At 30.1% G+C, this 18,053-nt stretch overlaps 1 protein-coding gene across 3 annotated transcripts; it reads left to right on the forward strand.

Annotated features, from left to right (window-relative positions):
• The first annotated feature begins 10,051 nt into the window (after positions 1 to 10,051).
• Positions 10,052 to 14,421, forward strand: LOC115710096 (DNA repair protein recA homolog 2, mitochondrial). Of its 3 annotated transcripts, none has more exons than XM_030638423.2 (8): positions 10,052 to 10,309; positions 11,225 to 11,285; positions 11,751 to 11,968; positions 12,058 to 12,145; positions 12,241 to 12,413; positions 12,675 to 12,821; positions 12,912 to 13,046; positions 13,365 to 14,421. In XM_030638423.2, the coding sequence occupies exons 1-8, from the start codon at positions 10,223 to 10,225 to the stop codon at positions 13,662 to 13,664; spliced, it is 1,209 nt and encodes a 402-aa protein (XP_030494283.2). In that variant the 5' UTR covers positions 10,052 to 10,222; the 3' UTR covers positions 13,665 to 14,421. The 3 variants fall into 3 exon arrangements, with proteins under 3 accessions (XP_030494283.2, XP_030494284.2, XP_030494286.2); XM_030638424.2 differs by having other exon boundaries at positions 13,368 to 14,421; XM_030638426.2 differs by having other exon boundaries at positions 10,076 to 10,309; positions 11,763 to 11,968.
• The last annotated feature ends 3,632 nt before the right edge of the window (positions 14,422 to 18,053 follow it).

Here is an 18,053-nt window from a genome sequence, read left to right on the forward strand (position 1 = left end):
AAAAAAATTTCTTGAATTATTTATTGAGATTATTTTATTTAAAAATTTTTGTTCAGTTTTACTAGAAGTTTGACCTGGATAAAATTTAGTCTCTGAATTTTTTAGACTCTTCAAAATTTTCCGAACTATATATTGAAATTATTGGAGTTAAGAATTTTTGTTTAGTTTTATTAATGGAAGTTTGACGTGGATAAAAATTCAGTGGCATGATTTTGTACATGTTAAAGTTCGGTGGTATAATTTGGTAGACATTAAAATTTAAGAGGCTAGAGTTAGTACAGAAACAATCACTGCACTAGTAAAAATTAATAAATTTAGACAAAAATTTTTAAATCTACCCATCTCAAAACTTAAAAAAAAAAAAAGCAAAAAAATTATATTATTACCAATTCAAAACTGAGAGGCCATGGTAATAGTATATTATTTCAATTAATTAACTATCAACAAAGTATTTCTTTACCTAACATAATTACCTAACTAATCTTCTAAATACAGACCTTGTCGTATATTAAATATATTGATATGATCAATTCAAGATAACAAATGGATGATTAGGTTAAATGTACACAAAGAACAAAAATTAACATTTTTAATAAATATAATACCCACTCATTATATATATATAATCATAGAGTTTATTTTCTCTTTCAATTGCATGTTACAATGTTGGATAAAATATATTAATTCCTCTAATAAAATATTGAGAAAATTTATAATAGTGTATGTTGTAATTATTATTTAAATTATATTAAATTAAAAAAAAAAATTGAATAATTTATTATATATAGTTATATGATCACGTACTCATTTTCAATAGTTCACACATTTGTGATAAGAAAATTAAATGAGAAACTTATTTTATGGGTCACAATTATGGCCACACAAAATGGAGGCCAATAGGGCAAGAGACCAAGACTTTTACTTATTTTGGACCATCTTATACTCCTATTCCTCACACAAGTGTTATACTAAATAAGTTGTGTGTGTTTAGAAGTAACACACCTAATTATTATTAGATAGTGTAATTATTATGATAGTAATTAGATAATTTAATAATTATATTATATTTTTAAAATACAATATATATTTGGATATGAGATAATAATTACATATAGGATCGGACTTAGATTTAGGCAGGTTAGGCACCTAGGGCCCACCCAGCTTTAAGGGCCCAAAAAAATATTTTCATTTAAAATTATACATATTTTTTTAGTAGTTTTTGAAAATAATACATATTTTTTAGAGGAAATTGCGTGGGGTACCCACTTTAAGTTAACTATTTTAATTTTTACCCTTTTTTTAATATTTCATTTTTTCTACTCACTTTTATAGTTCATGTTCCTATAATACCCTTTCTTCAACCAAAAATAGAAAGACTTAATTTTCAATCTTTAATGTTAATGTGGGGGTATATTAGGCAATCTCCTTATAAAAGTGGGTATAATTTAAATGAATATAGTTTGTTGGTAGTTTTGATTGACTAACACAAAAACAGGTATTCTTCAAGTTATCCCTATTTTTTAAATGAAAGGCCAATAATTTTTTAAAAAATTACCCCATATACTATTTTTTAATTTTTTTAAATTTGCAGTTTGGGTTGCTCTGGTGATTTTTCTAGTGGGTTTTATGTGAGTTGCTATACAGATTTTGATTACGATTCAAGTTGCTCTGTTAGTTGTTATCGGAATTTCTATGTGGAATTCTGTAAAAAATGCAAAAAAAAAAAAGTCTATTTTATAGTGTAAAATTGAAAAAGCCTCTAATTTTTCCACTCAATCTCAAAGCCGACCTTGATTGCACATAAATTCTTAATATTTTATTTGATAATATTTATTAGTAATTAATATTTAAACTATAATGTAATTAAACATATATTAATATTAATTCACAGAATTATTTTTTGTTTGTAGTTAGAAGTATTAAAATTGATGATGGATATATGGCCATTAATGTAGGAAGTTGCTCCATGATTATAGCTACCGAAGACTATTGACTTAGCTGTCTGTCTGTCATGGATATTTTTCAAAAATCTAATGAATTTTGTCTCTATAAGAAATATGACTCATCCTAAGTAAATACCAATATTTCGTACACTTTTCAATATAATGATTTTCTTCTTCTTCTTCTTCTATTTTTATCCAAAATAATAAATTAAGAAGTGATATACCATTTAGGGAGTATTTGAAGAGAGAAGTTTATAATAATATGATTAATTAAAATATTAAAGTACAAAATATGATATATATATAGTTAAATTAGTATTGTTAATTGAATACAATAATTTGATAAATTGTTGTAAAAAATTTGTTTTAAATTATAAATTTGTCAAGGGTCCATTCTATTAATCAAGGGGATAAGTTATCAATTAACTAAAAATAGCTACATATTAAAATTAATTCAAATTTACCTATTTTTATAAAATTATTACCCAATATATCTTTACATATGCTACCTTAATTAATTGAGTCTCAAATGCAATTTTCAAAAAATAAAAAAAAAAATTGAGTCTCAAATGCAAAGAACCCCAATTTTGCCATAGCAGTCCAATGCATGCAATCTCTCTCTGCCATTATAATTGACTTAGAATATCGTGTAAGATATGAATTTATAGAGCATTGAATTAGCTTTGAAATGTAAGTTGAGTCGCATCAATCAGATCAATATAGAATGAGTTATGACTATCTTATAGAGAGCAGTTCATGACCCAACGTCTAGGTTGACATCCCAACGTCCAGGTTGACATATATCAATCTGGATGTTGGGTAAGTGAAAAGATGTCCAAGTGATGTACTTTAAGATGCCTAAGTGATATTTTAACATCACTTAGTCTGTTTATGTGCTCTGGCGAAGCTGGTCACCAGTTCTCGAAGAGGTTGATGTTCTACGAAAATGAGAGACTCGAAACTTTTCATTTCTGAGTGAGTTTACCATGTTCGAAATGAGAAATGCGAAGTTGTAAATTTGACCTCTCTAATTTCATGGGTATTAGTTATAGTAAAAAACTAGACGGATGGTCGAAATAGAATCAGAATCCTGCGCACCAGGCCATTTGTCAACCTGGGCATTAGATTCTCATTCTCGAGCTCCCGAGATCTCATTTTGATACTTCCAATGTTCTTAAACTTGAGGACGAGGTATCCTACCCCATTTTTAACTATTCCAAATTCATTGGTCGAATCAGATTTGACATTTGAGTGATCGAAACCAGCGCACTAGGTTGATTGTCAACTTGGGCACTGGGCCCTGTTTTGAGGGGCTCGAGTTTGAAGTTTTCTCCACAAGTTTCCTTGAATATTCATTATTTCTGATGACGGAAAAAATGCTTGGAACACTTTTTTGAAAACTTGATTGGAAACAACCCAGGTTTATCACAATATGTCAACCTTGGCGCTGGACCCAATGTTAGGTGTCAACTATTAGATTTTATGCCTTAAAAGTAAGTAATTAATGGATAATATATTAGAGAATATATATTAATTATAAGAGTATAATTACTAAATACCTGAAAATTCCTTATTCATATGAAGAATGTATAATCTTGCAAGGATGTGTACAAGAGAATTAAGATTATACGATATGAATAAAATAAGTCGGCAGTGTATTAAAGTTTTGAAAATATTTAATATGGAACTGCTAAGTATAGTTTACTATATACTATACTTCTAGTGTGTGTGTGTGTGATTTTGATTCGAATCACATATGTAGATAGACATATAGTAAATGCATTGTGTATAATTTAAATATGCATAACTGGACCAATATGTAACAAACATATTTTATTAAATTGATATTTACCATGACAAGAGTTATTCATATCACAATGATGATTATTAGTAGATCAATCTAAATCCTAAGTATACATGAACTCCTATTTGTGTTCATTGAGTTCTTTGATTCACTCGTTAAAGCTTCTCAAAGAAGATGATTCTTACAACTTCTGTTTTAAGAGTTTAATAACATGAGTGGCTGTGAACATGTTATACAATAAAATAATCTAAGCTTTCCTCACATATTGAATATTAGTTCTCTTATAGTATTAATTGTGAGAGTGCTAACAGTTAGATCCAAATTTATAATAAGTTATAGATTAACTGTTCACATTGAAATAATGGTACATAAGGAATCAAGAGATAATTAGAAGGGTAACACGATATTTTGACCAACTCTAATTATGAACTAATAATTAGAAGGTGATATACTTATATTGATGATATCAATGGAGTACAGGTAAGAATTCTATAAATATAATTTTATATTGTCAAATAGTATAATTCTATATTTATAGTGGAGTATTAATAGAATTAATAAACTGGATTATTCTATTATGAGATTGATAGTAATCTTAGGTTTATTAGAGCTTTGAAATATAGGTCCATGGTCTCCGAGTCACCTCTATACAACACTGTACAGAGGAATATTTTATTTGATAAATGAATTTTGAGTTAGTTATTGACCGAGGTTTTCGGCAACCAAATTAATAATGTATATGAGAAAGCTATATGAAATTTACTGCATGAGATTTTTATGTGATTGGGGCATTAATGAGCCTTAGTCCACGAGTCTTTTTTTATTTATGAGAGTATTTATTACAGAGAATGTTCTTGGTAGATATTCCTCTTAGTTGCTCTCTTTAATTCTTACGAACTTAGAATTCTTGACTCCCATCTCAGTGCATTTGGGGGATATTTATAGTATTTTTCTGAGGTGATCCCTAGAACTGAATCACTTGTCTTTCTGTGCAGGTTTGATAGGGGTACATATTCCTAGTCGATGCAAAATAGGAAATACATGGCTTATACTGTAGGTATCTTAGGGGATAGGTGGATATAATCCTTTATCCCTTCTTGATTGATGTGATCCCTCATAAAGTAGTCGTCACTAGCCTTATTAATCATAGCGTAATAGCTGCAAAATAGGGGTTACGTCGTTAGACTTATTGCTTATGGCAGTTCCAATACGTTTTCTCTCATGCGACATTAAATGAGAGGTGACTGTTCAAATAAGGTCCTGTTCCTCCCGGAGATACCTTAGCGTTTCCCTGCTCTCCAAGAGTATGTGGAGCCTTCAACTCTCCTCCGGGGGGCATATTCTCGTTGACACTCCTGATGCCAAAAGACTTAGTCGATTTATCTAATAGTCGTGCTTCTCAGACCCACGTGTCGTTGTCATATTGGTCCACGTATTTTGGGCGAAATTAAGGGCAACATGAGTGAAAATTAATTTTTATGGGAAATAAATTCTTAAGGACAAAATAGTAATTTGTGAAATTATTATTTTGATTCAATATAGCAATTATGAAATGTATAATTAATAGTATATAATTATTGTTGTTATTAGATAAAACTATATTAATTAGTTAAATATTAAAGAGAAAAATATATTATTTAAAAATAATAATATTTATTTTAATTTGAAATAAGAGATTAATGAGAATTAATCAATTATTATTTATTGGTAGAATAAAAAATAAATCTTATTTATGACAAAATTGAAAAATAAACTTTTAACCTTAAAAGACCCACACGTCACTACTAAAAATCTTACTTTTAGTCACAATAAAATTTGTGACTAAAAGTAAAAAATTGGTGACTAATTATAAATTATTATTCTCATATTATGACTAAAAAGACTGTAGCTAAAAGTATTAGTCACAAAAATTATAATTTATTGTGACTAAATATGTTTTTAGTCACAATACTTGTTGTGATTAAAATTAAATTAATAACAACTTGTGTCTAAATGGTATGTTTTAGTCACAAATAATTTTTTGTTGTGACTAAAAGTCACATTTAGTCACAAAAAATTTATGTTGTGACTAAAAAAGTGTCACTAAAGGTAGCAGTTTTTTGTAGTGCGTGTAGACCCATTCTACACGTATAGGGTGGCGTATAAAAGTACATGATTTATTTAGTTTAATTATTTTATTAGTTAAAATAATTTAAATTAATTATCTTTTAATTATTAATTAAATAAATTATTCGATAATTGTTTAATTAAAAGGATAATTATTAAATTAAAAGATCTACTGATATTTCATATTCATTTATTATATATTTAAATTTGAATTCTAATTCAAATCAAATTAGATATTTAATTTAATTTTAAATAAATAATTAAAATGCTTTGTTTATAACACTATATATAAGATATATAGTATCATAAATCAACAAGTTAAATCAAGCCTAGCAACTAAAAGCAAGGAAAAATATGATTGATTTTTCACTCCCTACTCTCTCCCTCACGCTCCCACCCTCTTTCTCTCTTCATCTCACACATGTACACACCTATTCAAGTGTCTGTGAGATCAAAATCATAACTCTATTACAATATCTCATGAGTTGAGTACACACTGTAATACCTAAATTTGTTCATCCAATAAGATCTAATAGCCCACTCTATTCCTGAGTGTTGAGGTTGGCTTGGAAAATTAAGGTGTGAATTCTTCAATAAAGTTCTTAGATTAGATGTTCGATAATTATAAAAAATAAACAAGGATATCATGATAGGCTTCAAGAGTTATAATCTTTCTTTCAGTAGTTTAGATTTAATCTATATATATTATGTTGAGATGCTTGAACTTATGGTTTATATTAGATAAAAATTGTTTTATAAAATTTTGTTTCTGCTTTTATAACTCTGATATGGACCATAAAAATCAACATCAACCTAGGCGCTGGTTCCATTTTCTTACCCTTCTAAGTTCTATTTGGTCCTCAGATATAGTTGAATCTTAATCTTTTCTAAAACCGGAGAAGATGCTGGGAAGAGTTCTCGAAACATACCATTGAAGTTGGCCCAGGTTGACATAGGGCCAGCCCAAGGTGTCAACCTGAGAGCTGGGCCTTGCTTCTGGCATCCAAAAAGTGTTGTTTCGTCCCCGAAAGTACTTATTTCCCTGTTTTTGATGAAGACAAAGAAGATGAAAAAGTCAAATCATCGATCTAATACTTGGAAGACCGATTGACAAATGGTCAACCTGGGCGTTGGGTGCCTGGGCACTTGGTGCTCAAAAATGCACTTGCTTCGAATTTGATTCTAATGCCACAAATTTGTGAGTGGTATGTCTAGTTCATGTCCCAAAAATTGAAACCCTAGTTGGGAATGTCAACTTGGGCACCGGGTGAAACCCTAGGAGCCCAGGTTAGCTTCTGGGGTGCAGGTTTGTGTAATTTTAGCTGTCGGGGCCTGAATATGATTGCTCCATGTCTTCATGGTACAATATATATTGAAAGATAGTGAGTTGGAAATGATTTATTGAAGTCCAAACTTCTATCACGGAGTTCCCAAAGTCAACATGGGTACAGGGCTACAAACCCATCCCTAGCCAAATTGCTATGACTCGGGACTAATCAACTCTGAGCTATCATCTTTCTTGCCATGTGTCAAACATTGATGTCCACGTCATCATGGCTACTCTTGGTGTTAACAAATATGAAATTAAAGAGATTAGGGTTCTCTACTACAAAAATACTTTTCCCATCAATTCACAAAACTAATGGGTGTGGGTGCCATAATTTGGGGTTTTTAGTTGTTGATTGTGAATTGATGGAAACAAAACATTTCCCCTCAATTATGCACCGACGCAAAAGCAAAATAAATAAATAAATAAACTACAGATTTAAGACCGAGTCTTTCCTCAGCCGTGGCTCTATCCTACCAGTTGTGGCTTTCCTCGATCCAAAACAAATCTTGAAAACCACCCTACCACCATCAGAGCTGACGACAACAAACCTGAAAAAAAGTGAGATCGATTGAGAGTGAGAGATGTGCGCACGATAGAGAGAGAAATAGATAAGAGGCTTACCGGTCGTGGCTTTCCTTGGTTTGACGAGTGGGCTCTCTTCGTCTAGTGGCCGCCGTGAGTTTAGAAAGAGGGAGAAGTAGAGGGGGCATGACTTTGAAACTTGCTTTGATGGTGATACAGGAGAGAGATTCAGGCCTTTGACGGGGCGGGCAAAAATGGGTCATAATGGCTAGTCATGGGGATGGTGAGGCTTCACACACACACACAAAGAGAGAGAGAGAGAGAGAGAGAGAGAGAGAGAGAGAGAGAGAGAGAGAGAGAGAGAGAGAGAGAGAGAGAGAGAGAGAGAGAGAGAGAGAGAGAGAGAGAGAGAGAGAGAGAGAGAGAGATGAAATAAGGAACAGTTGGTTGTATTAGAGTTAAAATGTTAAAAGGTGTAAATGGGCTTTGGCCCATTTGTCCTCCGTCTTTTTCTTTTAGTTATTATTTTTTAAAAATTAAATGATGAGAGAGAAAAGATGATATAAGAGAGAGAATGAGATGGGGAATAAGGGGCGGGTGGTTGTATTGTTAGGGTTAAAATGTTAAGGGTATAAATGAGTTTTGGCCCATTTGTTCGTCTTTTTTATTATTATTATTTTTTCAAATTAGATGATTTAGTGTCGATTATGCACCAAAGCATTGATTTATAACCGACAAAAAAGACCTTTGCGTCAGTTATCAACTGACGCTAGTATGCATTGGTGCATAACTGTCGATAAATTCCCCGTTAACATTTCTGTTAATTCCGTGCTTTGACTGTTGTGTTGACCGACAGTAAAAGTCTATATTGTAATAGTGGTTTAAGAAAATCAAATAGAGATTCAAAGAACACAGAGATTTTCTCAAAGTTCACCCCAAATTAAGGCTACGTTCTTGTTGAGCTCGCCTCAGAGATAGTGTTTGAGTTTCACTATCAGCAAACATGTATCACATCATATTTTTTTAGATTTCAAGCCACAAATCTCTTGGCTGATAATCTAAATTGCTTTGATTTTGATTTTTTTTTTTTTGTGATTTTCACTAACTTTCTTTATTATTTTTTGCTTTTCTCTCGATTATAATGAAGTCTCCCTCTCTGCCTATGAAGATGAACAATGAGACTTTAGGTATAAATCTTTAGCTCAGAATGGGTTTTATTTATTTAAAGAAAATCAAAATAAATTTAAAAATTAAAAAATTAAAAAATATATATATAAGGAGACACAAAATATTAGGATTGTACGTAATTTTTTTTAAACTACTCAATCTGAATAATTTGTCCAAACCAAATTAAAAACTCAATAATAAATGCAAACCGAAAAACTAGACAAAAATATAAGTGCCCAATCTGAGGTGGCTTGAAAATAAAGCCAATTTATCCAATAAACATGAACTAATCTGATTAAGAATTTTTTTTTTATATATATTTATATATATTTTTATTATATACATAATTATCTATTATTTAATTTATATACATATTTTAAGAAAATATAAAATTCTAACTATGTTTATCTGATGGTAGTTGATTTGAACTTTAAATTTAAATTATATTTATCTTATCATCACAATAAATTAAAATTGAAATTTGAATTTGAAAATAAGAACATTAGTTGTCAGTTTAGGCATGCGAACCCGACTAAATTGACCAACCCATTGGACATGTATTCTTGTTTTTTTCTTAATCGAATAGGTTGCTTTTAGATTTTTTGTAACCCGCTCTTTACATTAGGCTAAATAAAATGTGGTTAATTAGAATTTTTGTTCCCAGAACTTTGACATGTACTAAATCATGCTCTTAAGCTTTTCAGGCCGTTAAAAATACCCGTCAAATTATTGAGATGGTTGGATTCTTGGACTTCTATCTAATTTTACTAACGAACATCAGACATGGATGAAAGTTCAGGATGCACATTTGATACATGTCAAAATTTAGTAAATACGATTTGATATATATTAAAGTTTGTGGAGCACAATTCAGCACATGAACAATCACTACATTAGTACAATTGAACGGAATTGGACAAAGGTCCTTGAATCCAATAATCTCAATAGTTCGAAAGGAATTTTTCACAACCTGAAATGTTCAGGGCATAATTTAGTATAAATATCAAAATTCAGGGATTAAAATTCCTAATTAGCCACTGACCAAACCGACTTACATATTACACTATAAATAAATTAAAAAAATAAGTTAATAAAAAGGTCAAAACTGGAAAACATGAAAAAGTAGAGGTCCTTAAACGAAATAATAAAGATTAAAGGTACATTATTGCAAATCACATTGTACGGACAAACATGAAACTAATTAGGTCTGGTTAAATTGGCGCCTTTTTATCCCCAATTCTTCAAAACTCAAAAACCCTAAAAAATGGTAAACTCTATGAGAAATTCATAACATAATTTATGGCTAAAATGATTTGTGTTGATTTCAAACCCTAATTTGTTCCAAGAAAAATGATATTCTTGTCTGGTTTTGCTAATCGTCTTCCTCTCAGAGGCTTTCAAGGAGCTTCACTTTCCTCACTCAGCTCTGTACTCAAGGTTTGGTTTTTTCTTTCCTTAATTTAATTATATTATTTTTTTTTTGTTTACATACTGTAAATAGCTCAAAGATTTGAATTTTATTTAAAAATTAAGGAAAAATTCATGGCCCATGAAGTATTAAATCTGTAATATTCAGTTTTTAGTTGTTAACTTGAAAATTGCATACTTGTACTTTCTGCTACTGAAGGAGCTGGTTCTTTTGAGAAATGGGTTTACATGGGTTCATAGGAAAGGTCTAAACTTATGTGTGTAAAATCACTGGTAGTTTTATGGAAGAATATTAGATATTTTGGTTGAAAGAGTTCACTTACATCTGCAATTACTTAATTTGTTTTATCATACTCCCTTTATATTGATTCTTCATTAATACAAGTTTGTTTCTTTTCAAAAAATAAAAACTGGAAAATTACTGTTGGGTTTTATCTCTCTGAATTTTTTATTAGTTCAGCATATAGAAATATCCATTTTCAAAAGAGGGTGAGTTTGAAAAGTTGATGGAGTGATACTTGAATTTTTTTTGAGAATTTTCTTAAGGAAAATGTTTTAACATTTCCCAAATTGGGAATCAAATTTTGTGCCGGTGCCTTTCTTTTTCTATTATCTCTGCAATCTTTTGCAAATAATTGTAGAATGTAGATGATGGATATTGCTTGTTACTTAGCTTTTGAAAAAGGCGCTGGACAGCTTTGTGCATGACAATTCAATTAGTGACCCTCAAGAAATGTATTTCTTGATATGAATTCTAGACTGTCGTTGAATCATAAAATCTAGGTTCAAAAATATGTCTGGTCATTCAAATGTATGGCTCCTGTGGCTGTACTAGCAACAGTGTTCTCTTCTAATTTACATTACCGAGGTTCGGATGAGTGGTTGTAATAAATGTAAGTCTTTTGTTTATTTTAATTTTCCCAGAAAGGAGGAAGAGATGTCATCCACTCTTTCGGCAAGAGAAATTGTTCCTTCTCTTCTACAGGTAAATATTTCTTTGTGTTTATTTTGTCATCTGTATGAACACACTTGTATTTGATTGACAACTTTGCTTACACTATAAGAGTTCTTTCCCTTGTAGACATAGATTACTTATATGTATAAACATATATATATCTTAATATCTTAAATAAGCCAAAACACATTGTCCAACATCTGTAGGAGAAGTAGAATGTTACAGATGTAGACTGTCAAATAGAAAATTTCAAGAGAAAATTTGATTTTATTTAATTTTTTGCCAACTCAATTAGTGTTTATGTCCACAAATGAAATGCTGGTTAGTTTATGTAGGTAGTGCTTGATCTCAACCATGTTAACTACTTTATACTTTTCTGTAGAATTTTTCTTTAAAACAATCTACATGCATTTGAAATAGGTTAGTTGTTTTATGGTATTCAAATTATCTCCCTTTTTTTAATTTATTTTTTTTCGTAAACTTTACATTTCTCAGTGGAAGTTTCAGAGTTTGAACATGATGGATTCCATGATGATGCTAAATCAACAGAGAAAGACGCGGCACTATATTTAGCACTTTCACGACTTTCTGGTGATTTTGATAAAGAATCACCATTGTGTTTACGACGGTTCTTTGGCATTCGACGTGTGCCTGTCGTATCAACGGGATCATTGAAGCTTGATCTAGCTCTTGGGGTTGGAGGACTACCGAAAGTGAGTTGTTCACTTACGTTCAATATGCTAATTATCGTCAACTTTTACTTATGATTGTAACAATTATTGGTGTTTCCATTCTTTTAAAGGGAAGATTTGTTGAAATTTATGGTTTGGAAGCATCTGGGAAGACCACACTCGCACTTCACATTATTAAGGAAGCTCAAAAGGCTGGAGGTGTGTACTTACTTGTTTGATTAGTTTCTCTAAATTTGAATTCTATCTGTCTCCTTACATCAATTATTGTTAGACTCACTCAAATTTGTTTGCAGGTGTTTGTGCTTATTTCGATGTAGAGAATGCAATAGACCCTTTTCTTGTAGAGTCAATGGGTGTAGACACACAAAGTCTTCTTATTTCACATCCCAATTCTGCTGAAAATTTACTTAGTGCAGTTGACACTCTTACGAAAAGTGGAGCCGTAGATGTCATTGTGGTCGATAGTGTGAGTGATTTGTTCTTATCGATATTTTAACTTGCTTTTCGGTACCTGAAAAAGTTTACAGCTGATGAAATATACATTTTAGCGAAGAACTTGTGCATGTACCGATATGTGATCAATTAAAATCTCTGATAAATTTTCCTGTTTTTAGTTTGAGTGCTTAGAATCAAAGCTCTAGACTCTTTCTTTCACTAGCTCAATCAATAGTGATTTTCCAGTTGAGGAGATGTTAATTGATTCAAGTTGCTTGCTCATATTTTTCAGGTAGCAGCCCTTGTACCCCAATGTGAAATCGATGTTTCACTTGGTGGTGTGAGGAAAGATGAACAATCACGAATAATGACCCAGGCCCTTCGAAAAATACATTATTCATTATGCAATTCTCAAACTCTTATTGTTCTTGTTAATCAGGTTGAAATTAAGCTACAAAGAACTTTGTTTCTTCTTGAGTATGTTGTGTCTCAATGAAATTTACTATCTTATGGTTTCTTCACTGTCCAGGTTCGATTTGGTTCAAAATCAAGCGAAGGTTCTGACTCTATAGACGAATACACTTGTGGTGGGAATGCCTTGAAATTCTATGCGGCTATTCGGTTGAGACTAAAAAAGACTGGACTTCTTGAGAATGAAAATAAGGTAAGCATGCATATTCTTTTTAGTATGTGTTTTTACTGTTAATATAATCATAATTTAGACCGAGACCGCAACGACCTGAGCATTTAATGTTTCTTTCAAGCCCTTCTTGTTTGATTGTGATTTTTGATGAAAATGTTACTTTGCTGTAACTTGGAGAACTGTTAAAGCTCTTTACACGAGTTCGATTTTTGCATGGGAACTGTTGTTAGTGAAGATATATTTTCAGTGAATGTGCTTATACAAAACTTTCGTTGATCTTCTTATTTTACCGCTTCGTTGTTCACTAATTGTTTTGTGTTTATAAATATACGTTTAAAGGAGGTTACTGGTCTGGGGATCAGTGTTCAAGTGGTGAAAAACAAACTGGCACCGGCAATGAAAAAAGCTGAATTGGGATTGCAGTTCGGAAGAGGCTTTCGGTGCGAATCTGAGGTGTTGGAATTGGCTTGTAATCATGGAGTCATTGTGAAAGAAGGAAATAGTTACCTAATAGAAGGGGAAGTTTTTAGTAACAAACATGCAGCTGAGAAACATCTTGCTGAAAATGAAATGATTTATGACAATTTAGTGAGTATTTTAAGAAAATTGCTGTTCGAGACCAGAAGAGAGCGTCGGTGAGCCTTGGATGACCGAGCTTCAAGCTCGATTTTGAATTCATTTCAGCACGGAAGGACACAAGCTGCATTCAGTTTTATAATGTCCAAATCTATCAATCGAGAAATCGATAGAGCTGATTGTGTGACTGACGAAGCTGTCTGATTGGTGTGAACATCGAAGTTGCTCCGTTGTTCAAGACCCTTCATGTCATAGAATTCAACAACGGATCAGATCAGCTGGCCATTAGTTCTACTTGTAGAAGAGGCAATAGAAATTTGTAATTGTGAAGGTAAGCAAGCTAAAAGAGCTCTTCCCTTTGCCATGCATGATTTTCTTTACTATGAAATATTCTATTATGCACAATTCATTGCCCACTATTATTATCATTATTATTTAAATTTAAGGATATTTGTGGCGAAACACTTTTAACATTTACAATTGTTACATATATGACTTTAATAAAGAAAGTGACGGTAAAACGATCTTATCTTATGATTTTATTGCAGTTGTATCTTTTTTTTGGTTGTAAGTGTCAGTTCAAAAATATGTAACAATATATTTTTTTACCTTATTTAATACATAGTCCAATAATAAGTCGATATGTGCTTTTGAGTTGACACTTAATGGCCAAAAAAGGGTACGATTGTAACAAAATTGTAAGATAATATATTTTTGCTGTTATTTTTTTTATTAGGGTCATGTGTAACAATTTTAAATGTTTAAGAGTTTTCGCCACAAATAGCCCTTTAAAGTTATTAATATTATGGCTGTTTCTCTACTCTTTTTTTTTTCTTCTTCAGTGGTTTATATTATTTTGGATATTTTTATATCCTAGTTTAGATCTTGTGATTTCAAGTTGATACATGTGACGTTTAATTGGGAGGTATTAAAATATAAGAATGAAAATAGAAATAGAATAGAGTCAAATTTAAAGTTCATAATAAAAATTGATAAAAAAATTATTAAATTTTTTATCATCTTGCATTGGAATGACCATTCTTTCCATTTCAAAATAAAATAATCATTTACTAAAATTTCAGTGGTTTATATTATTTTGGATATTTTTATATCCTAGTTTAGATCTTGTGATTTCAAGTTGATACATGTGACGTTTAATTGGGAGGTATTAAAATATAAAAATGAAAATAGAAATAGAATAGAGTCAAATTTAAAGTTCATAATAAAAATTGATAAAAAAATTATTAAATTTTTTATCATCTTGCATTGGAATGACCATTCTTTTCATTTCAAAATAAAATAATCATCTACTAAAATGATGGAAAAATTGTTTTTTTGGAGTGACATTACAATACTTTAAAATACAACTAAATAAAGAAATAGAATAAAAATAGTTTCTTTTCCATTTACAACGCACCACAACAATATAGTATTAGACACCTTAAAATATTTAATACCGACACTCTTTGTTCAAAAGGACTTGTGCTAAATGATAGTTGCACATCTAAATCCCCTCAAGAGATTAGTTTCTTGTACATTTTTTGATAGTATAAATGTATAGCACCTCACCTTCAAGGAAGTCAATATGGTGGCATACTAGTTAGTTAAATTTACTTTAAGGTTAGATTATGATTTGATAATGGAAAGAAGAAGATCATATCATAATAGTAAGCTAAAAAATGTAGCAATTATTACCAAAATAAATATATAGGGATATGATTTTGTCCCATGATGTACTTTTACGGAATGTATTCCGTGGTATATTATATGGGTCTCAGGGTACATTAAATGAGTGTCAGGGTACGTTTCTACTTTTTAACCCTAATTACCCCTAGATCAATCTCAGCCGTCAGATCAAATAACTCCCTTATTTGACGTCTGCCGTACATCACGGATTACAATCCGTGAAAGTACAATAACGGGACAAAATCATATCCCTAAATATATATATATCTTACTTTTTTAATCACAAATCACAATTTTAACTGAAGGATTGTCTTTATATTAATAAATAATTTAAGTGACTAGGTAGAGTTATTGGAAATGGAAATTATAATAAAATACCCACTAAAAGAATAGGCAGACATTTTCCATAGACTTATGGAAATTTTGGTTTTGGTAGTCTTCCTCTTTTGTTGACCATTTTAATTTTGAGACTATTAATAGTGTAATTATTAGAGTGATAATTATATAGTCTAAATTATTTTTTTAAAAAAATATTTTTATTGAAATCTACATAATATCTACATAATAATTAACGGAGCAACTTAAATTACAGTTAAAATTCATGTAACAACCCACATAGAAACCACCAGAGCAATCCAAATCGTAAATTTTTTTAAAAAAATTAAAAATAATATATGTACTAATTCCCTTTAATAAATTTTCTTAGCTCTCAGTCCTTTTGAGTTCGTTGCTCTTGTGTTTTCTAAGACTATATTTTTTTTTTTTAAAAAAAATGGAATAGAAATTAGTTTACTCTATTTCAATCTTTTATTTATTTTCACAATTTTAGTGGAGTTACCATTTTTCTAAATTCGATTGATGAAATTGAAGATAATGATTTTTTTATTGTTTATTAATTTTAATGGAGTGCAATAAGTCTACAAATACAAGCAAACTACAATGTACTACTTGGCTAATTTTGTTCTATAAAAAGAGTTGGTGAAGTTAGAGTTAGTAACAAAATATATAATATATTTCATATTCATATAGAGAAATCTCACTCATTCTCTTACCATGGCCAAAATGTATTCATATGGAGCAATATTCCTATTTGGGCTGCTAATAATCACAAGTTTAGACAAAACAGGTCATCTCTATCTTAATTTTATAAGCAAATTTAATCCTACATATATATATATAGTACTAGAGTATTATTATTATTAAAAAAAATGTACATAAAATTGGAATTTTTTTTTATATATTTTTACGAATTTTATTTTGTTTGTTTGTATTTTTTTTTTTTTTTTAAAAAAACATTATTTTCATGTTGTTTTCTCGTATTTATAGTAATAACCTGAAAAAAATTGCACCTTTATTAATAGTTAGTTAGAGGTTATGATTTTTCTATATTATTTACACTAATTTTATTAATAAGCTCTATGATAATTTTTGTACTTCAAGAATTTTGTGGGACACCTGGACTAGAAGAAGAATATATAATTCCTCCTTAACATAACTTGAAACTAAATGTTAGATGATTAACAAATTGAGTAGCACATGTTGTTGCTAGATATTCTTGATTTTTATTTTCGCATTTTTGAGTATAATATTTGAGCTAATTTACAAGCTCTATTGTATTCAGAATGTTAATATTTTAATAAAGTTACTTTAAAACTAAATGTAATTAATGCAATAATAATAAATAAATAAATTGAAAGTCATGGCGGCTTGTCACGAAAATTATCTTTCAACCAAGTATATAGAAGCTCAAACTCTTCTATTGGCTTTGATAGTGGAGTTAAGATCTAGGGCTAATTATATATCATTTGTGGTATATATTGTCAAGTCTCTTAATTGCTAAGTTTTAATTTAGTTCCATAGATTGATCTACCTAGCTTAAATGATCTAAGTACTTATTAAATAATCACTAACTAATCTCTCATTTACATTTGAAAAATGTTAAAAGATACCAGTGGTGCTAATGGCTATTGGTCTAATTAAGTATCGGGTCTCATATAGTTTAATATAATAACTTTTAGGGAGTATCGCTAGTCAATCGTAAGGCGACACGTCTTAAGAATGCTAGGCACCACTGGTACCCAATAGCAATGCTCTTTACATTTACCTACATACAAACTTGTACCACATATGGTGCCTACTATTTGTTAAATTTGCTTTAGAGTTATAGACAACGATTTAAAATTGTTCAAGAGTTTTTTATTGATATATAGTATGTCTAAAATAATCCCGTTTATAAGATTATGAGCTATTGATTACCAATTTAGTTTTGAGATTTTTATTTTTAAAAAGCATTTAGATTGTACGGTTTAGAATGTAGGGTGATATATTTAATTTAGTTTTGAGATTAAACCTCATACTTCTTAAAATACACATCAATACCTTACTTTCTAAACCATGCATTGTAACATGCATGATATCAAGAGCTAAAGAGAACTCTCGCGAGTAAATCTGATCCAAATCTAAAAAGTAAGGCCAAAAAAATTACTTGTGATCGAACCGTTCAAGATTGGTAAACAAAAATTATCACCATCTTGATACAAAATATTAGATTCTTATATATTAATAGTGTGTAAGAATATAATATCAATATCAATTATATAAGATCATGTATATGTACTTCACTCATTATTAATTGATTTTTAGATTAAATTGTTAGACAATTTATATGTATAAACTGAAATATATGTATGTGTATATAAAATGCGGAATTAAACAAATATATACACTATATAACTTAAGGATCGAAATACCTCCAGCCATTGATTC

The sequence above is a fragment of the Cannabis sativa genome, chromosome 3 (genome assembly GCF_029168945.1).
Source record: "Cannabis sativa cultivar Pink pepper isolate KNU-18-1 chromosome 3, ASM2916894v1, whole genome shotgun sequence".
Classification (NCBI taxonomy): Eukaryota; Viridiplantae; Streptophyta; class Magnoliopsida; order Rosales; family Cannabaceae; genus Cannabis; species Cannabis sativa.